This window comes from Bufo gargarizans, chromosome 4 (genome assembly GCF_014858855.1).
Source record: "Bufo gargarizans isolate SCDJY-AF-19 chromosome 4, ASM1485885v1, whole genome shotgun sequence".
In the NCBI taxonomy this organism is placed as follows: domain Eukaryota; kingdom Metazoa; phylum Chordata; class Amphibia; order Anura; family Bufonidae; genus Bufo; species Bufo gargarizans.
This window is the reverse complement of record NC_058083.1, coordinates 47,523,503-47,550,231: the sequence shown is the minus strand read 5'-3', so window position 1 is coordinate 47,550,231 and position 26,729 is coordinate 47,523,503. Positions and strand designations below refer to the sequence as shown.

General features: G+C 42.3%; 1 protein-coding gene across 2 annotated transcripts in view; it reads left to right on the top strand.

Annotated features, from left to right (window-relative positions):
• Positions 1-26,729, top strand: part of CHRNA2 (cholinergic receptor nicotinic alpha 2 subunit) — a 121,976-nt gene that overhangs the window by 20,336 nt on the left and 74,911 nt on the right. The window contains exons 2-3 of one of the 2 annotated variants that reach the window (XM_044291798.1): positions 23,579-23,683; positions 23,992-24,143. In XM_044291798.1, coding sequence (XP_044147733.1) covers positions 24,000-24,143 — 144 coding nt within the window. In that variant the 5' untranslated portion in view covers positions 23,579-23,683; positions 23,992-23,999. The remainder of the gene's footprint in view (positions 1-23,578; positions 23,684-23,991; positions 24,144-26,729) is intronic. The other variant, XM_044291797.1, reaches the window with a different exon arrangement.

The following is a 26,729-nucleotide window of genomic DNA, read 5'->3' as shown; positions in this document are numbered from 1 at the left end:
AACCCCTCAAACATCTCACAGCTGAAAAAGTTCTGCATTGAGGAGTGGGGTAAAATTTCCTCAGACCGATGTCGAAGACTGGTAGATGGCTACAAGAACCGTCTCACTGCAGTTATTTCAGCCAAAGGAGGTAACACTCGCTATTAGGGGCAAGGGTGTCCTATCTTTTTCCTCAGTTAGAATAGGCATTTTTGTAGAATGACATTTACAGAAGATCTTGAAAAGACTTTTCTTCAGTTTTCTTTGTTTAGTTGGATTACTTTAATCTCTCTGTATTGTTGAAACGGAGATGAAATAACCTTTTATTAAAAATGTTACAAAAAACCACATGCTTTCAAAGGGTGTCCTAATTTTTTCACATGACTGTATATTCTTGTACATAGTAGCAGTATTCTAGTAGTTATATTCTTGTACATAGGAGCAGTATTATACTGGTTATACTCTTGTACATAGGAGCAGTATTATAGTAGTTATATTCTTGTACCTAGGAGCAGTATTATAGTAGTTATATTCTTGTACATAGGAGGCAGTATTATAGTAGTTATATTCTTGTACATATTAGCAGTATTATAGTAGTTATATTCTTGTACATAAGAGCAGTATTTTAGTAGTTATATTCTTGTACCTAGGAGCAGTATTATAGTAGTTATATTCTTGTACCTAGGAGCAGTATTATAGTAGTTATATTCTTGTACATAGCAGCAGTATTATAGTAGTTATATTCTTGTACATAGGAGCAGTATTATAGTAGTTATATTCTTGTACATAGGAGGAAGTATTATAGTAGTTATATTCTTGTACATAGGAGCAGTATTATAGTAGTTATATTCTTATACATAGGAGTCAGTATTATAGTAGTTATATTCTTGTACATAGAAGGTAGTATTATAGTAGTTATATTCTTGTACATAGGAGGTAGTATTATAGTAGCTATATTCTTGTACATAGGAGCAGTATTATAGTAGTTATATTCTTGTACATAGAAGCAGTATTATAGTAGTTATATTCTTGTACATAGTAGCAGTATTATAGTAGTTATATTCTTGTACATAGGAGGCAGTATTATAGTAGTTATATTCTTGTACATAGGACCAGTATTATAGTAGTTATATTCTTGTACATAGTAGCAGTATTATAGTAGGTATATTCTTGTACATAGGACCAGTATTATAGTAGTTATATTCTTGTACATAGGAGGCAGTGATATAGTAGTTATATTGTTGTAAATAGGACCAGTATTATAGTAGTTATATTCTTGTACATAGGAGGCAGTATTATAGTAGTTATATTCTTGTACCTAGGAGCAGTATTATAGTAGTTATATTCTTGTACATAGGAGCAGTATTATAGTAGTTATATTCTTGTACATAGGAGGCAGTATTATAGTAGTTATATTCTTGTACATAGGAGGCAGTATTATAGTAGTTATATTCTTGTACATAGGAGCAGTATTATAGTAGTTATATTCTTGTACATAGGAGACAGTATTATAGTAGCAATATTCTTGTAAGGGTCTGTCGTATGTACCCACTCAGGCCTTTAATCTCTTCAATTGGATAAAAGATCTTTATTTATTTGCTAAGAAACTGCACAAGCACTTTCAGCTAGTGAATAAAACGTAAAGCAGGGAACTAGGGGTCCCACAGGACATTCTACAGGATGTGCGTCTCTTGTATAGCTTAGTGCAGTGTTGGCGAACCTATGGCACGGGTGCCAGAGGCGGCACTCAGAGCCCTCTCTGTTTGCACCCACACCCTGAAAAAAGTCTAAGGCATGCCAGTATGCCTAACACTTTTCCTGCCATTCATCAGCGCAGGCGCACTATGAACAGCACAGGCAGCACACAGAATGTAGGCAGGCTATTATAGCTAAATGATAAAGTACATAAAAGATATATTATATTGAACTGTAGTATTCAGGGTAAATTGCCGTGATGGCACTTTGCGATAAAGAAGTGGGTTGTGGGTTGCAGTTTGGGCACTTGGTCTCTAAAAGGTTCGCCATCACTGGCTTAGTGGATAGTGCCCCCCAGGAAGGTAGGGAAAAAAGTACAAGGATGCCACTGATAGGGGACCCTTCATGTATTTTTAAATCAGGTTTCTGTTGATCTTGAAAGACTTTCACTTAGTGGGATTACTCTTCAACTTTTCAAATGTTCCCTCATCTCTCTAAAGGTCAGCGCTCTATACCGTGGGGTATCCAATATCACAATGTTACCAACTTTATCTGAAGGCTTAATTGTTATTTCCTTATTTTTTTCCAAGTTCCCTAGGGCCCTGGATTCCTCTTTTGTGCAGTTGAGTCTCCCCTGAGTTAGTGAAAGTCTTTCAAGATCAACAGAAACCTGATTTACAAATACATGAAGGGTCCCCTATCAGTGGCATCCTTTTCTTCAGTGAAGTGAAAGGACCCCTACCTTCCTGGGGGGCACTATCCACTAAGCTATACAAGAGACGCACATCCTGTAGGATGTCCTGTGGGACCCCTAGTTCCCTGCTTTCCCTTTTATTCACTAGCTGAAAGTGCTTGTGCAGTTTCTTAGCAGATAAATAAAGATATTTTATCCAATTGAAGAGATTAAAAGCCTGAGTGGGTACATACGACAGACCCTTACAAGAATATAACTACTATGATACTGCCCCTATGTACAGGAATATAACTACTATAATACTGCTCCTATGTACATGAATATAACTACTATAATACTACCTCCTATGTACAAGAATATAACTACTATAATACTGCTCCTATGTACAAGAATATAACTACTATAATACTGCTCCTATGTACAAGAATATATCTACTATAATACTGCTCCATGTACAAGAATATATCTACTATAATACTGCTCCATGTACAAGAATATAACTACTATAATACTGCTCCTATGTACAAGAATATCACTACTATAATACTGCTCCTATGTACAAGAATATCACTACTATAATACTGCTCCTATGTACAAGAATATCACTACTATAATACTGCTCCTATGTACAAGAATATCACTACTTTAATACTGCTCCTATGTACAAGAATATCACTACTATAATACCGCTCCTATGTACAAGAATATAACTACTATAATACTGCTCCTATGTACAAGAATATAACTACTATAGTACTGCTCTTATGTACAAGAATATAACTACTATAGTACTGCTCTTATGTACAAGAATATAACTACTATAATACTGCCTCCTATGTACAAGAATATAACTACTATAATACTGCCTCCTATGTACAAGAATATAACTACTATAATACTGCTCCTATGTACAAGAATATAACTACTATAATACTGCCTCCTATGTACAAGAATATAACTACTATAATACTGCCTCCTATGTACAAGAATATAACTACTATAATACTGCCTCCTATGTACAAGAATATAACTACTATAATTCTGCTCCTATGTACAAGAATATAACTACTATAATACTGCTCCTATGTACAAGAATATAACTACTATAATACTGCTCCTATGTACAAGAATATAACTACTATATTACTGCCTCCTATGTACAAGAATATAACTACTATAATACTGCTCCTGTGTACAAGAATATAACTACTATAATACTGCCTCCTATGTACAAACCGGATTCCAAAAAAGTTGGGACACTATACGAATCGTGAATAAATACTGAATGCAATGACGTGGAGGTGCCAACTTCTAATATTTTATTCAGAATAGAACATAAATCACAGAACAAAAGTTTAAACTGAGAAAATGTACCATTTTAAGGGAAAAATATGTTGAATCCGAATTTCATGGTGTCAACAAATCCCAAAAAAGTTGGGACAAGGCCATTTTCACCACTGTGTGGCATCTCCCCTTCTTCTTACAACACTCAACAGACGTCTGGGGACCGAGGAGACCAGTTTCTCAAGTTTAGAAATAGGAATGCTCTCTGTCACGGCTGAGGATGGGGGAAACCCTCAGCCGTGAGATGCCAGGTGTTGAAGTGGCTACTCGGCCATGAGGCCACAGGATAGGGAGCAGGTCACCTCCTACAGCATCCCTACCCTGACCCTAACTCCTAACCTGCATGGGCCGACCTTTAGGGTAGGAGGGCCCATGCGCAGGAACCTCTGAGCCCTATCTTACCCTCCGCAGATCCCTGAGCTAGGAGCTGGGTGAGACGACCTACTCCTCCTTGACACGGAGGAGCAGGAGCCTCAATGGCCAAGCTGTTGGGAAGAGGGGGACAGAAACAGCAACACGGAAATGGCAGGCAAACAACAAGTTCACCAACCTGCCACTGCCCTGCTGACTGGATCCCTAAACAGACAGGGATCCAGAACCGTGTGCTGCACAAACACATGTGAAAATCCCAACAGATAACATCCACCAACAACACACAGATGACATAGAGAAAGCAACAAAACATATTACCATCACATAGACCTAGCATACATAAATCTTATGACCACAGTGGTGGCTCTCACAGGCAGATGGAAAAGCACAGGAGGCTGCTCCAGCTAGCAAGGCTGCAGCAACCTACTGAGCCCTGCCACAGAGAGAGGTTATATAGGCCCAAAGGCCACACCCACCGGTCAACCACACCCAGTGACATCACACACACTGGGAAGGAAGTTAACCCTTCCAGTACACAGAAGGGAAAACACACATATAAGGGGAAGTGCACACAAAACATAAAACACAGTGCACACCACATACACACCTAACATAATAGCAGTCAGGTGAGACCGCATGCCAAGGCAGCAAGCTGCCTAGGCAACGCTCAGGCTGCTCTGCTGCCAACAACCAAACTAGTTGCCTGCGGCAACCACAAGTGAGGCCACACACTAGCGGCCCTCACCCGTGGCTGAACGCCCATATAAAACCGCAGGCAACCGCATGCGGTCAAGGAGTCACGGTCATGGGCATGGCCGTGACACTCTCCCATTCTTGTCTAATACAGGCCTCTAACTGTTCCATCGTCTTGGGCCTTCTTTGTTGCACCTTCCTCTTTATGATGCGCCAAATGTTCTCCATAGGTAAAAGATCTGGACTGCAGACTGGCTATTTCAGTACCCGGATCCTTCTCCTACGCAGCCATGATGTTGTGATTGATGCAGAATGTGGTCTGGCATTATCTTGTTGAAAAATGCAGGGTCTTCCCTGAAAGAGATGACGTCTGGATGGGAGCAGATGTTGTTCTAGAACCTGAATATATTTTTCTGCATTGATGGTGCCTTTCCAGACATGCAAGCTGCCCATGCCACACGCACTCATGCAACCCCATACCATCAGAGATGCAGGCTTCTGAACTGAGCGTTGATAACAACTTGGGTTGTCCTTGTCCTCTTTGGTCCGGATGACATGGCGTCCCAGATTTCCAAAAAGAACTTCGAATCGTGACTCGTCTGACCACAGAACAGTCTTCCATTTTGCCACACTCCATTTTAAATGATCCCTGGCCCAGTGAAAACGCCTGAGCTTGTGGATCTTGCTTAGAAATGGCTTCTTCTTTGCACTGTAGAGTTTCAGCTGGCAGCGGCGGATGGCACGGTGGATTGTGTTCACTGACAATGGTTTCTGGAAGTATTCCTGAGCCCATTCTGGGATTTCCTTTACAGTAGCATTCCTGTTTGTGGTGCAGTGTCGTTTAAGGGCCCGGAGATCACGGGCATCCAGTATGGTTTTACGGCCTTGACCCTTACGCACAGAGATTGTTCCAGATTCTCTGAATCTTCGGATGATGTTATGCACAGTTGATGATGATAGACGCAAAGTCTTTGCAGTTTTCCGCTGGGTAACACCTTTCTGATATTGCTCCACTATCTTTCTGTGCAACATTGTGGGAATTGGTGATCCTCTACCCATCTTGGCTTCTGAGAGACACTGCCGCTCTGAGAAGCGCTTTTTATACCCAATCATGTTGCCAATTGACCTAATTAGTGTTAATTGGTCTTCCAGCTCTTCGTTATGCTCAAATTTACTTTTTCCAGCCTCTTATTGCTACTTGTCCCAACTTTTTGGGGATTTGTTGACACCGTGAAAATTTGAATCAACGTATTTTTCCTTTAAAATGATACATTTACTCGGATTAAACGTTTGATCTGTCATCTACGTTCTATTACAAATAAAATATTGACATTTGCCATCTCCACATCATTGCATTCAGTTTTTATTCACAATTTGTTTAGTGTCCCAACTTTTTGGGAATCCGGTTTGTACAAGAATATAACTACTATAATACTGCTCCTATGTACAAGAATATAACTACTATAATACTGCTTCTATGTACAAGAATATAACTACTATAATACTGCCTCCTATGTACAAGAATATAACTACTATAATACTGCCTCCTATATACAAGAATATAACTACTATAATACTGCTCCTATGTACAAGAATATAACTACTATAATACTGCTCCTATGTACAAGAATATAACTACTATAATACTGCTTCTATGTACAAGAATATAACTACTATAATACTGCTCCTATGTACAGAAATATAACTACTATAATACTGCTCCTATGTACAGGAATATAACTACTATAATACTGCTCCTATGTATAAGAATATAACTACTATAATACTGCCTCCTATGTACAAGAATATAACTACTATAATACTGCCTCCTATATACAAGAATATAACTACTATAATACTGCTCCTATGTACAGGAATATAACTACTATAATACTGCTCCTATGTACAGGAATATAACTACTATAATACTGCTCCTATGTATAAGAATATAACTACTATAATACTGCCTCCTATGTACAAGAATATAACTACTATAATACTGCTCCTATGTACAGGAATATAACTACTATAATACTGCTCCTATGTACAGGAATATAACTACTATAATACTGCTCCTATGTATAAGAATATAACTACTATAATACTGCCTCCTATGTACAAGAATATAACTACTATAATACTGCTCCTATGTACAAGAATATAACTACTATAATACTGTCTCCTATGTACAAGAATATAACTACTATAATACTGCTCCTATGTACAAGAATATAACTACTATAATACTGCACCTATGTACAAGAATATAAGTACTATAATACTGCTCCTATGTACAAGAATATAACTACTATAATACTGCCTCCTATGTACAAGAATATAACTACTATAATACTGCTCCTATGTACAAGAATATAACTACTATAATACTGCTCCTATGTACAAGAATATAACTACTATAATACTGCCCCTTATGTACAAGAATATAACTACTATAATACTGCTCCTATGTACAAGAATATAACTACTATAATACTGATATATGTTAGCAACCTAGGACAGGTCTTCGCTGGCCAGCTACACAGTGAACCCTGTTGAACGATTTCTCAGCGTCTAAGGAGCACTACGTTTTCAGGAGCAGTAGGAGGCTTCCCTGGTTTGGGCAAGGTGACCACTGTGGCTGAGAGTATGTCAGGGGGTATATTGCCAGACGTCATAAAGCCAGTATACAATTTCTCCATGTATGGGAGTAACGTTGTATGGGAAGTTTTATAATATTCTGCTGGGAACCCTTCTGGTCCCGGTGCTTTATTAGCTGGTTCCCAGTATTTCCTCTTTAGTTATGGGTTGGTTTAAGGTGTTTAAGGCATCGGGAGACAAAGTGGGGAGTGATATTGAGTCTAAAAAAAGAGGATATGCTTGCTGAGGAGGGCTGGGGGCATGATGATCGGACCCTAGATTGTATAAGGAGGAGTAGTAAGATGTGAAAGCGTTGGCTATTTCCTGTGGGTGAATGACTAGCGAGTTAGCATAATTCAGTCTGTCAATCCTAGCCTTTCGGTTTAACCTATGAGCTAGCAGTGCACCTGCCCTGTCCCGCGTATGGTCTCATTCCTAGCTCTTGTCGATATAAGAGCAGTGACCTCAAGTGTAGCCTGCATTTCTATAACTCGGCTAGCGAAGAGGCATTTTGATGTAGTTTATGCCTCTTCTCTGCAGCTTGCATCCCGCATTGCCAGATCCCTGCTTCTTTTCAGTCGTGCAGCAGACTGTAATAGGATACCTCTCATATATGCTTTGTGTGTGAGCCATAACGTGTCTGTATGTATTCCTGAAGTATCATTTAGGCTCATGAATTCCTGTAATGTAGCTGAGTATCCTCCAACCCTCTTAGGACAATTGAGTAAGTATGGGTTCATTCTCCACTGTGGAGGAGGGGGATTAGGAAGGTCATCTTCAATCATTATGCTCACAGGCGCGTGATCTGACCACGTAGCGGTCCCAATGTCAGCCCGCAAAACCCTATGAAGCAGGTTTCTAGAGACTAGTATATAATCAATCCGTGATTGGGACATGTGTGCTGAGGAGATAAACGTATAATCGCGCTGTCCTCCATGTTGATATCTCCAAATAATTATGGAGAATAGCCTGTAGATCCACCCGGTGACTACGATGTAGTCAAGGTCTGAGTTAACCGGGATGTTAAAACCTCCACCTATTACCACTTCCCCAACAGCTTCTTTTTGCACTTTTTAAATAGTCTCCTGCAGGTCAGCTGACCGACATTGGGAGCGTACACTGACACCAACGTATATGGTTTCCTATCAATCGTGTAAACTAGGATGACATATCGTTCAATAAAATCGGGGATACACCTAATAAAAAACCGTAGATTTTATACAAATTATAACCCCCGCTTTCTTTCTGTTGACAGCATGGGAGTGGAATATTCTGGGGAACCACCGGTGTACGCATCTGTGCACATCCACCTCCAGCAGGTGGGATTCTTGTATAAAGGCCACATCACTTTTAGACTTGAGGACCTCTGTCCACAGCTGCGTACGCCTGTACGGGGAGTTCAAACCCCTCACATTAAGTGAATAAACCTTTTAAACCTTTCCCCAGCAAACCTCTGCAACTCATGGATCAGGCAGTGTCCCATTCCGGGGTAATCTTCTCTGGACAGGCGGCGGCATCTCCCAACAGCCGTGTTTCATTCGGCTTACGGGATGTCCTGTCACGGATGGTGTTGCAGAAAACTAGAAGACAAGAAACGAAGATCCGACTGACTTGATCCCAAACTAAGGAACATAAGGGTGAGCCCTTTAAAAGCCCTAGCACTCTCCCTGACTTCTCAGCCCATGCAAAGATCTATATGATAGATAATTGCATGCCCTCGTGCCTCGACTGTATGACACCTGAACACCCTATAATAGTGAGGGGACACGACCACTGGCTCCCTACACTTAATACGGAGGGAGTCAGGGTCACCTAGGATCAAGCAAACAGGAAAACACAAATAAATTAACAGACTTCTCTGTAGAAGCATCAGTTGCAGCATCCAGCATGCACACACTCCAGGAAGTTGTATAAACCGCAAAGTGATGCATTATGGGAGGGGATTTAAAGGGATGCGATCAGTGCAACTAGATGGCAGCTGAGAGAGGGAAACGAGATGACAAAACAAAAGCAAAACAAAAGAACCTCAAGCAGGAGGTTCTGAAGAACGTCTGTCAGAGCTACTCAGATATCTGGCGGCGACAGTACCCCTCCTTCTACGAGTGGACTCCGGACACTCAGAGCCCACCTTCTCAGGATGGGACCTATGGAAAGCCCTGATGAGACGAGTGGCCTTAATGTCCGTCACTGGGACCCACATCCTCTCCTTAGGACCATAACCCTTCCAATGAACGAGGTACTGGACAGAACCGCGGACAACACGAGAATCCACAATCCTAGAGACCTGAAATTCAAGATTACCATCAACCACAATCGGAGGAGGAGGCAAAGACGAGGGTACAATGGGTTGGACATAAGGTTTTAATAGGGACTTATGAAAAACATTATGGATCTTCCAAGTTTGAGGAAGATCAAGACGGTAGGCAACAGGATTGATGACGGACAAGATTTTGTAAGGCCCAATAAACTTAGGACCCAACTTCCAGGAGGGAACCTTCAATTTGATATTCTTAGTAGACAACCACACCAGATCACCAACATTCAGGTCCGGACCAGGCACACGTCTCTTATCCGCCACACGCTTATATCTCTTACTCATGCTCTTTAGATTATCCTGAATCTTTTGCCAAATAGATTTCAAAGACGAGGAGAATCTCTCCTCATCAGGTAAACCAGAAGACCCCTCTCCAAAGAATGTCCCAAACTGCGAATGAAACCCATATGCACCAAAAAATGGTGACTTATCAGAGGACTCCTGACGACGGTTATTTAAAGCAAACTCAGCAAGGTACAAAAAAGAACACCAATCCTCCTGATTCTCCACCACAAAACAGCGCAGATATGTCTCCAGATTCTGATTGACGCGCTCCGTCTGGCCATTCGACTGCGGGTGGAAAGCAGAAGAGAATGACAACTGAACCCCCAAGCGAGAACAGAAAGCCTTCCAGAATCTGGAAACAAACTGCGTGCCACTATCAGAGACTATGTCTGAAGGAATACCATGCAATTTGACAATGTGATCAATAAATGCCTGCGCCAGCGTCTTAGCATTGGGCAACCCAGGAAAAGGAATGAAATGCGCCATTTTGCTAAAACGGTCCACCACCACCAGAATCACAGTCTTCCCCAAGGAATGAGGCAGGTCCGTAATGAAGTCCATGGACAGATGTATCCACGGACGGGAAGAAATGAGTAACGGGAGGAGAGGACCTGATGGCCGTGAATGAGGGACTTTGGCACGAGTGCAGGTCTCGCAGGCTGCCACAAAACCCTCAACCGACTTACGAAGCGCCGGCCACCAGAATCTCCGAGCGATGAGATCCACTGTGGCTCTACCCCCCGGGTGCCCAGCAAGGACAGTATCGTGGTGCTCCTTAAAAACCTTGTGTCTTAAAGCGAGAGGCACAAACAACCTCCCAGGAGGACAAAGATCAGGAGCCTCTGTCTGGGCTGCCTGCACCTCTGCCTCCAATTCAGGATAAAGAGCAGAGACCACCACCCCTTCAGCCAAAATGGGACCCGGGTCTTCAAAATTCCCACCTCCCGGAAAACAACGTGACAGGGCATCCGCCTTCACATTCTTAACCCCAGGGCGGAACGTGACAACAAAATTAAACCTTGAAAAGAACAAAGACCATCTGGCCTGTCTCGGATGCTTGGCTGACTCCAAATAGGCCAGATTCTTATGGTTGGTAAACACGGTAATAGGGTGTCTGGCTCCCTCTAGCCAATGGCGCCATTCCTCACAAGCTAACTTGATGGCCAACAACTCCCTATCTCCCACATCGTAATTTCTCTCTGCGGAGGAGCGTTTCTTCGAGAAAAAGGCACATGGACGCCATTTGGCAGGAGAGGGACCCTGAGACAAGACCGCACCGACACCCACCTCAGAAGCGTCCACCTCAACAATGAAGGGCAGAGAGACATCAGGTTGTACCAAGATGGGAGCGGAAGCAAAACTCTCCTTGATAATAGAAAAGGCCTTACGCGCCTCTACCGACCAGGAAGAAAAATCTACCCCCTTTCTGGTCATATCAGTGAGTGGCTTAACAACAGAGGAATAATTCAAAATGAACTTCCTGTAATTGGCAAAACCCAAAAAGTGCATCAGCGCCTTCTGATTCTCAGGAAGCTCCCAATCAAGCACAGCGCAGACCTTCTCGGGGTCCATGCGAAAACCAGAAGCGGAGAGGAGAAACCCCAGAAATTGAATTTCTGGAACCGCAAACACACATTTTTCCAGTTTAGCGTACAATTTATTCTCCCGCAGAATGAACAAGACCTGACGTAGGTGGTCCCTATGGGTCTTGAAATCCGGAGAAAAAATCTAAATGTCATCTTGATACACTAGTACAAATTTCCCCATTAAATGATAAAAATATGCTGTTCACAAAATGTTGGAAGACGGCTGGAGCATTCATCAAACCAAAAGGCATAACCAAATTCTCCAAAATGGCCCTCAGGGGTATTGAAGGCCGTCTTCCATTCGTCCCCTTCTCTGACCCTGACCAGGTTGTAAGCCCCTCTTAAATCCAACTTGGAAAAAACTTTAGCCCCAACAATCTGGTTAAACAGGTCCGGGATCAGAGGAAGCGGATAAGGGTCACGAATTGTACTACTGTTCAGCTCCCTGAAATCCAGACATGGTCTTAAAGAACCATCTTTTTTCTTAACAAAAAAAACCCAGCGGCAACAGGTGACTTCGAGGGTCGTATGTGTCCTTTTCTCAGACTCTGAGATATAAGTACGCATAGCGATCCTCTCAGGTTGGGAGAGATTGTATAAACGAGATTTAGGCAGCTTGGCGCCTGGGATGAGATTAATAGGGCAATCGTACTCCCGATGAGGGGGCAGCTTCTGAACACTACACTCGGAAAACACATCCGAAAATTCAGAGAGAAAAGATGGTACAGTCTTAGTAGAAACCTCTGAAAGAGATGTCGAGAGGCAATTCTATCAGCAAAAGTGACTCCAACCATTTATTTGCCTCGCTTGCCAATCAATGGTCGGGTTATGTTTAGTGAGCCAGGGTAGCCCCAATACTAGAGGAGTAGGTAACCCGCTTAGGACGAAACATGACACATCCTCAACAAGAGCATCACTTACAGTCAAACGGATATTGTGAACTATGCCCTTTAACGATTTTTGAGAAAGTGGAGCAGAATCAATAGCAAAAACAGGTATGTCCTTTCCCAAAGTGCATACCTGGAAACCATGTGTTACAGAAAATTGACTATCTACAAAAATCTCACAAACAATGTTCTTGCTCTCTTATGCCACCCTGGCAGGAAGGACAAAACGAGAACTACAAGCAAACAGAAAAGCTTCAATTTCCGTATCAACCTTGCCAATGGTAACAGATGGAAATTTTTTAGAGGATTTCTTTCTTTTTCTTTATTACCCTCAAAACTCTCCCTGGATCTTCTAGAGGGGCAAACATTTGCCAAATGATTTATACCTCCACAACAGAAACAAACCCTCCTCGGAGAGCTGAATCCTCTATTATTAGAGGCAAGCAAACCCAGCTGCATGGGCTCCTCCTCAAAGGGGATTGAGAGAGACTGAGACCCCTGTGCACTGAATGAGACAGACCCACTATCCTTGGACTGAATATGACAGGAAGGAGTGATCTCTCCTCTCTCTCTCTAAGACGCCTGTCAATACGAGCAGCCTGAGACATGGCAGACTCCAAGGAGGCATGTCTCTCATGAAAGGCAAATGCATCCTTCAATCCCTCTGAAAGACCATGGCAAAATTGACTTCGGAGTGCAGCATCATTCCAACCAGAATCAGCTGCCCATCTCCGAAATTCTGAACAGTATAACTCTGCGGACTGTTTACCCTGGCATAAAAGACGCAGTCTAGAATCAGCCAGAGCAATACGATCTGGATCATCATATATCTGACCCAGGGCTACAAAAAATTCATCCACGGATCGGAGGGGCCGTGCCCCCACCGGTAGTGAAAAGGCCCAAGACTGAGCGTTATCCCTGAGCAGCGAGATGATGATCTCCACCCTCTGGTCCTCATCACCAGAGGAATGGGGAAGTAGGCGAAAATGGAGTTTGCAAGCCTCTCTAAAACAAACAAAATTCTCACTACCCCCGGAGAACGTATCCGGAAGCGAGATCTTATGCTCAGAACAAACTCCATGAACGCAAGCTGAGCTGGTCACCTGAAACTGAGAGACAGTTTTACGGAGATCTGCTACCTCCAGTGAAAGACCCTGCATACGTTCAGTCAAGAGTGAAACCGGATCCATGCTTAAGACGGTTTTGGCGGTTTATAATGTCACGGATGGTGTTGCTCACAAACTAAGGAACATAAGGGTGAGCCCTGTAAAAGCTCTAGCACTCTCCCTGACTTCTCAGCCCATGCAAAGATCTCTATGATAGATAATTGCATGCCCTCGTGCCTCGACTGTATGACACCTGAACACCCTATAATAGTGAGGGGACACGACCACTGGCTCCCTACACTTAATACGGAGGGAGTCAGGGTCACCTAGGATCAAGCAAACAGGAAAACACAAATAAATCAACAGACTTATCTGTAGAAGCTTCAGTTGCAGCATCCAGCATGCACACACTCCAGGAAGTTGTATAAACCGCAAAGTGATGCAGTATGGGAGGGGATTTAAAGGGATGCAATCAGTGCAACTAGATGACAGCTGAGAGAGGGAAACAAGATGACAAAATGAAAGCAAAACAAAAGAACCTCAAGCAGGAGATTCTGAAGAACGTCTGTCAGAGCTTCTCAGATATCTAGCGGTGACATGTCCCTTGTGGAGAGCTGAGCACTTGTAGGGTCCCATTGTAGGAAAACCCCACCGATACTTTACTTGATGTTCCCTAAGTATTTTAGTGATGAGAGTAAATTATTTTCTTTTGGCCAATGTTGCTCCCGAGAGGTCTGAGTGGATAGAGATGCCCTTGAAGATATCAGATTGCGTGGGGTCTCATCTCAAAGCTCCTTAATCGTGAAGAAATTAATCAGTGCAATGACGTCACGAGGTGGGGAACCATCCAAGCCCCGCGGTGTCGGCACACTGTGGATGCGGTCTATAATTAGGTCTCTCTCAGTGACCGTCGGCAATGCTGTTTTAAGAAGCTCCTTGAGTAATGGCTCCAGCTCCACATTTTCGGGAATCCCGCATATTCTAATATTATTTCGGCAGTGCCGGTCCTCCAAGTCATGCAGTTTGGCTGACAGCTTGGTGATATCCTATGAGAGAGTTGTGTGAAGTGGCGAACTCCGCCATCTTAGTTTCCAAGTGCGCTGTGCGGTCTTCAATGCTTTGTATATCTCTTTTGAGCTCACTCAGCAATCCCATCATGTCCTCTTTCATTAGAGCGCAGAATTTCCAGCAATGACCTCATAACATCCTCGGTGAGGTGAGTATCCAATCGTCCGTCATGCCCCAGCACTTTGGTGCCAATGGAGGCACTCGGCAGGGACATCGGCGTGGCAGCAAAGGAGATGGAGAGCGCACTGGCGGCGTGACGCTCCCTAGGCCCGGCTCCACAGAGACTGTTTTGCTGAAGAACTCGGTTAATTTCGCTGGAGCTGGGCGCCTTTTAACTTTCCCCATGCCTGGTGGGTACTAGAGGTTACCCCAGGTTATTTCTGGTCTACCAGGTGAATCGCTTTGAGCCGCTTTCCAGTGTGTAGGTCCAGAGCTAAGGGATCAAGCACCCGGCGCCATCAGCGTGCAGGCCACGCCCCCATAGGAGTAGTATTTTAGTAGTTACATTCTTGTACATAGGAACAGTATTATAGTAGTTATATTCTTGTACATAGGAGGCAGTATTATAGTAGTTATATTCTTGTACATAGGAGGCAGTATTATAGTAGTTATATTCTTATACATAGGAGCAGTATTATAGTAGTTATATTCTTGTACATAGGAGGCAGTATTATAGTAGTTATATTCTTATACATAGGAGCAGTATTATAGTAGTTATATTCTTGTACATAGGAGCAGTATTATAGTAGTTATATTCTTGTACATAGGAGGCAGTATTATAGTAGTTATATTCTTATACATAGGAGCAGTATTATAGTAGTTATATTCTTGTACATAGGAGCAGTATTATAGTAGTTATATTCTTGTACATGGGAGCAGTATTGTAGTAGTTATATTCTTGTACATAGGAGGCAGTATTATAGTAGTTATATTCTTGTACGTAGGAGCAGCATTATAGTAGTTATATTCTTATGCACAGGAGCAATATTATAGTAGTTTTATTATTTTTACATATGAGGCAGTATTATAGTAGTTATATTTTTGTACATAGAAGGCAGTATTATAGTAGTTATATCCTTGTGCACAGGAGCAGTATTATAGTAGTTATATTCTTGTGCATAGGAGCAGTATTATAGTAGTTATATTCTTGTACATAGGAGGCAGTATTATAGTAGTTATATTTTTGTATATAGGAGCAGTATTATAGTAGTTATATTCTTGTACATAGGAGCAGTATTCTAGTAGTTATATTTGTGTACATAGGAGCAGTATAATAGTAGTTATATTCTTGTACATAGTAGGCAGTATTATAGCAGTTATATTCTTGTACATATGAGCAGTATTATAGTAGTTATATTCTTGCACTTAGGAGCAGTATTATAGTAGTTTTATTCTTGTACATAGGAGCAGTATTATAGTAGTTATATTCTTGTACGTAGGAGCACTATTATAGTAGTTATATTCTTGTACGTAGGAGCATTATTATAGTAGTTATATTCTTGTACATAGGAGCAGTATTATAGTAGTTATATTCTTGTACGTAGGAGCACTATTATAGTAGTTATATTCTTGTACATAGGAGCAGTATTATAGTAGTTATATTCTTGTACATAGGAGGCAGTGATATAGTAGTTATATTCTTGTACATAGGAGCAGTATTATAGTAGTTATATTCTTGTACATAGGAGCAGTATTATAGTAGTTATATTCTTGTACATAGGAGGCAGTATTATAGTAGTTATATTCTTGTACATAGGAGCAGTATTATAGTAGTTATATTCTTGTACATAGGAGGAAGTATTATAGTAGTTATATTCTTGTACATAGGAGCAGTATTATAGTAGTTATATTCTTGTACATAGGAGGCAGTGATATAGTAGTTATATTCTTGTACATAGGAGCAGTATTATAGTAGTTATATTCTTGTACGTAGGAGCACTATTATAGTAGTTATATTTTTGTGCATAAAGGGCAGTATGTTGTGAGTACATCCATTAGTTGCCTTTTACGCCAGGTTACACAGACCTGTTATATATTGCAATATAAATAATGGTTGTAATTTTTTCCTAACACTACAGACTGTAATTCCATTTCTTCTCCGAACTCCATCTTTAACTTTAAACTTAAACTTTTCAGAGTGACATTTTTTTCCGCATTAATCACACCTTAGGTCTAATGGCTCGACAGTCCAGGGGAGGATGCTGTCCAGGTTAATCCATCTCAGCATATGTGTCTGGACTGTCAGGGCACCATGTGGATGCAATAAACACTTCAATTAACCGTGGAAATCTTTCATCGGGCAGTCAATCCCCCGTGGGTTCCCTGTGACTGGGCGGTGTGACAGCTGCTGGATTGGTGGCTCATAGTCCCAGTCTAACTGTTCATTAAACGTTAACACTTAAATGATCCTCATCTGGGGTCCCGTGCCGGACGACAGGCAGATCTCTTCTCGTTATCACTTCTGACTTCCCGACATGTTTTTATTTAGAAAGTAATTGTTTCTAATGGGAATTCATGAGGCTTATTATAGCTGTGGTTATTAATATATGACAGAGGAGGGGACAGGGTTGACTGAGCTCATCTACCAGATGCCCTCTATTTTGTCATCAGTCATGACTGACCTCCAGACTTGTCCAGTTTTAATCCTCCATATGGTCCAGATAAAGACAATTTACACCCTATCGAGCTGCGCAATATAGTCTTGATGCAGCTGTGTGCGGAATACTTGTTATATCGGTGGCCCATGCCTATTGCTGCCCCCCTCTCCCGGGCAGGAAAAGGTGCATCTCCGCTCATCCTTCTTCTGCTCTGGCGCCCATGCAATGTGCCAGCACCCACTGCATAAGGGGTTAAATGGTGTAGTTATGCTATGTATAAAATGTTATACTAATAATGGAGTTAATTATCGGCTCATAGCAGCAGTAGTTAGATACTGGCTGCTCTAGAGGGAATGCTGCACAGTTCAGTGAGTGGGAACAGTGAAGGAATGATGCACAGCAGCAGCATCATCAGGCAGGGAGCAGTCAGCCGGTTATATCTGGGGACAGCATCAGACTCTTACCCCTGAGGAAGCATCAGACTCTTACCCCTGAGGAAGCATCAGACTCTTGCCCCTGAGGAAGCATCAGACTCTTGCCCCTGAGGAAGCATCAGACTCTTGCCCCTGAGGAAGCATCAGACTCTTGCCCCTGAGGAAGCATCAGACTCTTGCCCCTGAGGAAGCATCAGACTCTTGCCCCTGAGGAAGCATCAGACTCTTGCCCCTGAGGAAGCATCAGACTCTTGCCCCTGAGGAAGCATCAGACTCTTGCCCCTGAGGAAGCATCAGACTCTTGCCCCTGAGGAAGCATCAGACTCTTGCCCCTGAGGAAGCATCAGGCACCTTCCCCTGAGGAAGCATCAGGCACCTGCCCCTGAGGAAGCATCAGGCACCTGCCCCTGAGGAAGCAAAGGGAAATTTACTCTGGAATGATTAGCAGCCATCACAGGGAGTTGCTGGGAACACAAGCCAGTAAAGGTAACGCATGTATACAGGTTGTGGACTTTATTGCAGTGTGTTGGGTTTGAAGCGGCAGGCTTCCTTCCATTCTAAAGATATAGAAGATAAAAGAAGGCGGGTTGAAAATGGCACTGCTCACCAAAAAGGGATCAAATAAATATTTATAGAAAAAATAACAATAAAACCATAAAATAGCATTTACGGTAACTTGTTTTAGAGGTGATCTGCCCAGTTCCTTAGGTCTGACTAAGGAGGCAGTTCATTTACGAAACATGTTAACTTTTTGCTCTTTTGTGATCTTGTGAAGTTGTGATATTCTAGGCGGAGATATAGTGTTTCTGGGTGGGGTTATGGTGTTCTAATGTGGAGGTATGACATTCTTGGGTGGGTTTAAGGTGGAGATATGGTGTTCAGATATGAAGCTATTACTTTCTAGGGTGAGTTTATGGTGTTTCTGTGTAGAATTATGATATTCCAGGTGGAGATATATATGAAATATTATGTGTATTTCTGGTGCAGATTGCGGCGCAAAGTTTATTTGCGCTGCAATCTTCGACTGCTACCTTTTCACACCAGGTGTAAAAAAAAAAGTGGGTGTGGCTTGACATTTTCTCTGTCTGTTTTAGGCATAGAAATGGTCTTAATCTACGCCAGCGTACGGTGGATGCACTGAAGTTATGTAGTGTCTGGCGCCTCTACATAACTTCGGCGGATCTACCTCCAGGGCAGGGGCTTATTAAGACTGGCGTCTAAAACGGCAGTCTTAATAAACGACCAACATTGTGTTTCTGGCTGGAGTTATGATGTTCTATAGTGGTATTATGGTGTGTCTGGAGGGTGGAGTTCTGTTGTCTCAGTTGAGTTTCTGTTTCCTGGTGGACATATGGCATTCAAAGGTGTAGTGCAGTATACATTTCTGGGTGAAGGTATGGTGTTCTAGGGTGAAGTTACCTTTCTTCTGGGTAGACCTGTGGTGTTTCATGATATAGTTATGGCATTTCTAGGTGGACTTATGGTGTTTTTGAGTTGATTTGTGCTGTTTCTGGGTGAAGTTATAGTGTTTTTGTTTAGAGTTGGGTTGTTTATGAGCACATTTGGTCCATTTCAAGCTGGATCCATGTTATCCTAATAGTTAAAGTGGTTTTCTGGGAGTTTAAGAAATAAAGCTAACAGGAGGAAATTATTGGCCATTTGGTGCATTTATCACAAGTTAAGACCCTTTCGGGGCACTTAAAAAGAGAAAAGAATGGAGTGCAGGGACCGATGAATGCTTTTCAGTGTGTTATTGATAGGACCGTATAAACCCTTTGGGCGAAGACAGAATATTCCAAGGTGCGGATCCTCGCTTGCCACCGTTACCTCCTTTGTGACATGATAAATAGACTCCCCTGTGCATCACTATTACTGTCCATTTATCACCCACTCTCTGTGGAGCCTGCAGTGCAGATGAAAAACTGTCCCATTCTGTACGGCAAATCTAAGCTGTTCATCAAGTGGCTTGTCTAGGACAGGAAGGCTTGGCAAGGGCTGCGGCTGTATCGAGAAATCTGTAGAGCTTTGTCTTCATGGACCCCTCACCGACTCCTGTGTCAGTAATTAGCAGTGGCAAGAATTGACTTTTTGGTGAGCACCGATTAAGAAGTTTAAAAACGGCAAAACCCAACTCTGTGACTCTCTCCTATCTCAAGACTGGAGCTCAGGAGGGAACGGAGAGCACCCTGGACATGCTTATCCCCCCCCCCCCCCCTTCATGCCATTTATCATGGTTGACTTCTGAACATGGCCGAAGTCTACAGAAGTGAAAGGAAAAGATGCTGCTCATGCGCGGTGTGCTCTCCATTCATGTTTGGGCCCTATTCTTGAGATCGGAGTGTGATCCACACCTATCAGACATTTTTGCCATATCCCTATCGATGTGCTACAGATGACCCAGATGGGACAACCCCTTCGATGAGTCCTAACTTGTCTGAGAAGGAAAGTTTCCAGTTTACTTACCATATTGACGTTGCGTACGCTCTTCTTTGGACAATCCTATACCCGCAAACGTCAGGTCCTTTACCAGGTTTTTGGTCTGGTCTATGAATGAGACCTCACTTCCCCAGCCCAGGATGGCGGAGGTGTTTTGGACGGGTCAGTAGTATGCACATGCACCAGGCAGACAAATACAGTAATTTTGGCCTGGTGTACAACACCGCCCCAGCCATGAGCTGTGGAAATTATGTCTCTATGCATAGACCAGTCCAGAAAATTTGTAAAGGACATGACATCGAAAAATGTAGGACTTTCCAAAGGGGAATGTCAAGTGACAGGGTTCCAGAGCGGCTAAAGGGTTAAAGGGGTTATCCAAAATCTATAATGACCCCCCCATATGTAGGTGACGCTAGGGAGGCTCGTTCCCATCACGGCCTGCTACTGGCTGCTCCCCCAGTCACCGAATGTTTTCATCCGCACAACAAGGAGATGCAGCGGCGGCTGTGCCGGCATGAGAAGCACCGCAGGTGCTGGGGAGCGAGGTTAGTACAACCTCTGTGAAGGACCCAGGCATATGGGGGGGGAGGGGGCATTATAGATCTTGAATAACCCCTTTAAGTATATTAGAAACTTTCTTTTGCAGGCAAGATACTGTATGATTAATTAAAGTGGGTTGGAAGAAAGTTGGAAGAAAGTCAAGAAACCTACATAGTGCACATGAGTCCACCCCAAATTAGGGTGGACTTGACTTTGCACATTGCTTGTAACATGCTGAGTGCTGCTGCATAGGGCACAGTCTCCTGCCTCTCCTGTGCCTTTGGCATGCATTTGTGGTTCTCTATTATCCTACTCGTAATTTGGGATGATCTATATAACTATAACCTGTGCTGGATGTAATCTGACCACATCTCTCTATGTGATGCCTCTGCAAGGCACCATTGGCCATGGAATCACCTGCACTTCGGGATGCAGACTGATTTCTGCAATCAAAATAGTAGAAAGAAGGTGAATTATTGTAATCAAATAAGCACATTGGAGGTAGCATTGCTAATTACTGCACAAGGACTGTTCACCTCTAGAAGGAACTGTTCTGTACTCCCCTACATGTCTTTGAATAAAAGTGCACAGCACACCCTGTGGTCAGTCCTGGTATTGCAGATATTATTACCAAACAAAACAAAATGTAGAAGGATACAGTATTATTTAATGCAGATTTTTAGACTCCTGTATCTTGCTAATGACCTAAAAAATGTAAAACCAACATAAAGGTAAAAATAGAAATATTCAGGAGGACAGGATATGAAAGAGCAGTGGAAAATTAAACCTCGCAGACCTCCAGCAGCAACGACTTGTCCTCCCACCTTACCCAGAAAACAAGTAGGAGACAAGTTGTATCTCAGGGTGAACTTTCTACATAATGAGATGACTAGTCCTATCGGGTTATACATTTCTGACAACCTGGGGGAGGTTAAGGGAGGAATCCTTGTTTTAAGGAGTCACATCCTTCAACTCCAAGAATATGATAAATTGTAAATTACATTTTTTTAGACTATTAGAATATTGTTAATTTATTAGAGATGAGTGATCTAGATCCAAGTCCTTCTGACAAAATTTAAAGGTCTTACATTTTTTACACAACTTTACATAAATCAATGGTACAAGTGATCACAAGACGCTTTGTAGTATTAGAAGTTTCTAGTCCTTATGTTATCAACTGTTTACCAGCTACCCCCCCCCCCCCCCCATCCCCTGAATTGCTTTTCACTCTTAAAAATATCTTTTTCCCCCGTCCAGAACATGATCATCTCTGCAGGAGGATCATATTATACATGTGAATGCAAGTTTATGGAGAGGGGTGGGGGAGGAGTGAGCAGGAAATGAGTGAGACAGGCACAGCCAGAGAGACTGCACATAGAAAGATTATTGCTCATTACAAGTGCTTCATTCACAAAAATACAGATCAGTACGTCTCAGTAATGTCCACCATTATCATGGGGCTGCTTCTGAGGGAATGTGAGACAGTTTAGAAGTAGATGCTCCTCTACTTTCTGTGTGTGCAGTGGATGGCAGGTAGTCTCCAGCTATCATGTCGGAGAGGACAGTAAATAGATGTTCAACAAACCCAGAGGAAAACTGCTGAAAAATTCCAGATACAAGTGAATAGCCATAAATAGTGTTATTCCTCATGTATACCCTTGTTACCATTGAAGTCTGTAGTAAGCTCAGTGCCGCTTTCAACCCAGTTCAAGGCTCTCAGCCAATCAAAAGAGCGCCATGCTTGGATTGGCTGGGAGAGCAGGAGGAGCGTGTCCTTACCTTATGAGGCAGGAGGAGCATGCCTTCTCTCTGCTCTGTCTCCAATTTGCTTGGTCTAGCTATAGAAAAGTCTTGGCTGCTGGTTAGTGGATTAGGCTGTGTTCACACTTCAGTTGGTTAGTTATTTCCATCAGTTATTATGAGCCAAAACTAGGTGCGGGTCAAAAACACAGAACAGGAGCAGTTCTTTCCCTTATACCTTATGTCTGTGGAGGCTTCACTACTGGTTTTGGCTCTCAATCACTGATGGAAATAACTGACCAAATAACTGAAGTGTGAACTCAGCCTTACCTAATAATTACAAACATGATCAAACTGCCCTTGAGGGCAATTGTTGAGTAGAGATGGGGGCATTCTATGAGGCAAATGGGGATTGTTCAGAAATTATAATTTTTTTGTTGGCTGATTGCAAACAGCCCCTAGGTTGTGGATGTCCCTTCCACCACCAAGTAGTAAACTATGTTTCAGGATTTTTTCCTCTTTGTTGCAAGGGTGTTCGGACTGGCTACAGATTGCAGTTATGTAGAGTTCAAAATGGTCAATTTTGACTCTTTTTCCAAACTACTGACCAGTCTTATTGGGTAAGCATTCTAGCAGGCAATATGTCAATCGACCATTAATGTAGAATGTATGGAATGACTGCTGATCAGACATTGTAGAGGTAATGTGCAGGTTTTTTTTTTTTGCTTCTTGCTCTAAATAATGATATTTAAAGGAGTTGTCCATTTTGGACAATCGTTATTAGTTACAAGGATCCTCAAATGCTAATTGGATCACAGCCTAACAGCAATCAGCTGTGATCCATGGAGGATTTGGGCTGAAAGTATGCACTTTCTCTGCAGTGCCACCAATGGAGAAGTAGAGTATTACAACATGTATAAAGCCTATGACAGACATTGGATGTCAATGTTATACATGGACATGCTGGGCCCAAGCGACAAATGCTCGTCAGAGTCACCAATCTTACGAATAGTCTGCAGTCTCAAGTGAGGGCCTCCTTTCTGTTACATATGTGACATGTACTTAGCCTACAGAAACTATTGTCCATTGACCAAAATAACTGAAAATGATGTAAAATACAATGTTATCTAATCAAAAACATCAAATGCAATTTATTAAGACTACTTTGCAGGTGGTGATTGCCCGGTTGATGATATGCTGTTTTCTCTTCATCCTATTTTCACTTTCCTGTGAGCATTGTCTCTTCCTACTGAGTAATCTATATGAACTACTAAAAGTAAGTGACAACTTCTCTGAACACATTTCTCACATTCAAAAAGTTGGTGTGTCCCCTTATCTTGAGCCTGTATTTAGATCCATCTTTGGGATAAAACTCTGATGTCAAATTTAGGAATGGCCTCTGTAGAAGTCAAGATATGAGGCTCAATACCACAAGTTTTTGATGTTTTGGACAAGTATGGCCACAATGTTGAACCCTTAAACCATAGGAGATGTGGGTATAGGCCTGATATAATGTGTCTTACTTACTTCTGCCCTCTGTTGACCATGGACCCTGACCCTGAGATGTCTTCTGTCTCCTGGCAGCATTATGTATGGAGAGGACGCGCTCCCACGCTGAAGAACGTCTTTTCAAGAACCTGTTTAGTGGATACAATCGATGGTCCAGGCCGGTACCAAATACCTCAGATGTTGTCATTGTCAAGTTTGGCTTATCCATCGCCCAGCTCATAGATGTGGTAAGTGTGAGATAAAACTAATATGGTGTATTCTTATATCAACTCCACCAGGTCCACCACACACTTTGGTGCCTACATATTTATAAAGTAAATGAAGCTGGACCATTAGTGAAGAAGCAAAACTTTTTACTCAACTATCCATAATATAGCATTGAAACCACTAGCAAATTTAGCATGCAGTACCATGCCAGGCCACACGGTGTGCTGTTCAGAGAAAAGAGTTTCCCAAGATATTACAAGGATGGTCTATCAATCTGTGGGGCCCTCCACGAATCAGGAGACTTATTGGAGTGCCACAGCCCCTTTCACCACAGCGCTGTACATACAATACTGCAGTACCAGCCACATTCATAGGGATGAAGCTGTAATGGATGGTACAGTGAAGGGGGCGTTCCAACAAGCAGGCATTAAAGGGGTATTCTCATCTTCCCTTTTCATACTTACCTTCCTTCAGCGCTTACTCAGAAGACTGAAGATTTCCTCCCGGCCGGGCCATACAATGTCTTGAACGCGCACGCTGCCGCGCATGCGCCATGGTGACTTATGGCCAGGAAGAAGTCATCATGGCGCATGCGCGGCGGCGTGCGCATTCAGGACATTGCACGGCGAGGCGAGAATCTTCAGTCTTCTGCGCAAATCATTAACAGATTTAACAGTGATCATGAAGATGAGAATACCCCTTTAAGGGAGGGCAAACAACATTTATTGCCCAGGACCCCGATCCTCTAAGGGGTCCCCTCTGCTTCAGTCCCAGCAGATAGTTTAACAGTCCAGACTCCAGAGTGGGGAATTTCCTGGCTTAGGAGTCCCTTATGCTTGGGGACACCCTGTGTATATAAATCTAATTTAGACTGTATTTTTTTAATGTTTCTGTGGGGATTCGAACTCACAACCTTCTACATTACAGGCAAGAACCGTAACCACTGAGCTATAGAGCTCAATGCTAAGTCACTGCTGAAAAACCTCATAGAAGTTTCTCTTGTATAATACAAGATAAACTTCTATGCAGTATTTCAGCAATAACAAAGTATTGAGCTCTATAGCCCATTGGTTAAGGTTCTTGCCTTTAATTTAGAAGGTTTTGAATTTGAATCCCCACAGAAAATTTTTAAAAATAGAGGCTAAATAAAACTTAAATACACAGGGTGTCCCCAACAGTGAAAAGTTAGATTTTATTGAAAAAAAAATGGAGCAAAGCGTAAAATATGATCATATAACACCCGTATTAACCCACACCAACCTTTTTAACTTGTGTAACCAGTATTTTTTATTGGGATAGGTGGCAACCCTAACAGCACCCCCGCTCAGGATGTCTATAGGCCGCTCACTGCAGCAAACTAAGCCTCATCAGGACTCGCTTCATAAAAAAAAAAAAAACTTTTGATCGCGATATTCTGATCCTCATAACTTTTTTATAGTTATGTCTACGGAGATGTGTGGGGTCTCATTTTTTGATGAACGAGCTGTTGTTGTTGTTGACAATACCATTTTGGGTTGTGTATGACGATCACTTTTTATTCCATTTTCTTGGGAGATAAAGTGTTTTCGCATGTGGTGATGCCCATAATGCAATTTTTTTTGTTTCTTTTTATTTTGGGGAATGGGGGTGATTTTAATTTTATTTATTTTTTTCAAAACTTTTTTTTTTTTTTTCTTTACTTTTTGTTAAGTCCCCCAAGTGGACCACAACTTACAGTCATCCGATGTAAATTGCTCCATTAGTCTGTATAGAAAGTATCACAGTTCATTGCTGCCATCTAGTGACCTGAACTGGGATATACTAACAATAGGCCTGGAAGCCTAGTACAGGCTGTGGCTTATTTTTAGAACAGGGTGCTTTCCCTGATCTCCGCTGGGGGAAAGCACGCCTAAAGAGGAAGCCCGCGCTTCCAGTTTTTAACACTCTCAGATGCGGTGAGTAAGGGGAACCCATTGCTGTGAGGGGAGGGGGCATGTGGTGTATTCTGGGACCATGAGAGTGAAGAACTGTGTGAGGAGCTTTATGGTGTGTAAATCTGTGAGGGAGCGTGGGAATTGACAGAATGTAACGGTGTTGTTAGTACATTATTACAAGATTTGGGGCCCCACTTTTGATTTTGCCCAGGGCCACATTTTGTCTAAAACTGGCCCTGCCAACAAGCTTCTCCGCCCAATCATGTGGGGTGTACCCCACCCAATCATCATCATCCTAACAATAACTCCTCAATGTAATATCCTGTAAAAATTTAGGGACATGAAGCAGAATAGTTAGAATACTCCACCTAGTGGCAGAAATATTTCCAGCAGTAATTGACATTGCTCTGCAAAAATATTTACCCAGATGGCGCCTGTATATGTAATTGAAAGTGTTTACCCCATGACTAATGTAAAAAATGAAAATTAGACATCATATAGGACATGACAATCTATTTCTAACAAATCTATAACCAGCCCTGTACCTCACATGGATCCAGAGATCTCCACATTTATTGCTCGGCTAGATTTATATCAAGCTGGCGGCTCAAGGGGAGGGTCTTTTCGGCTCCAGCTCAGGGGGCGTGTCCATGATCTACCTATCACAGCTCAGGAGGCAGTTGAAGGATGAAA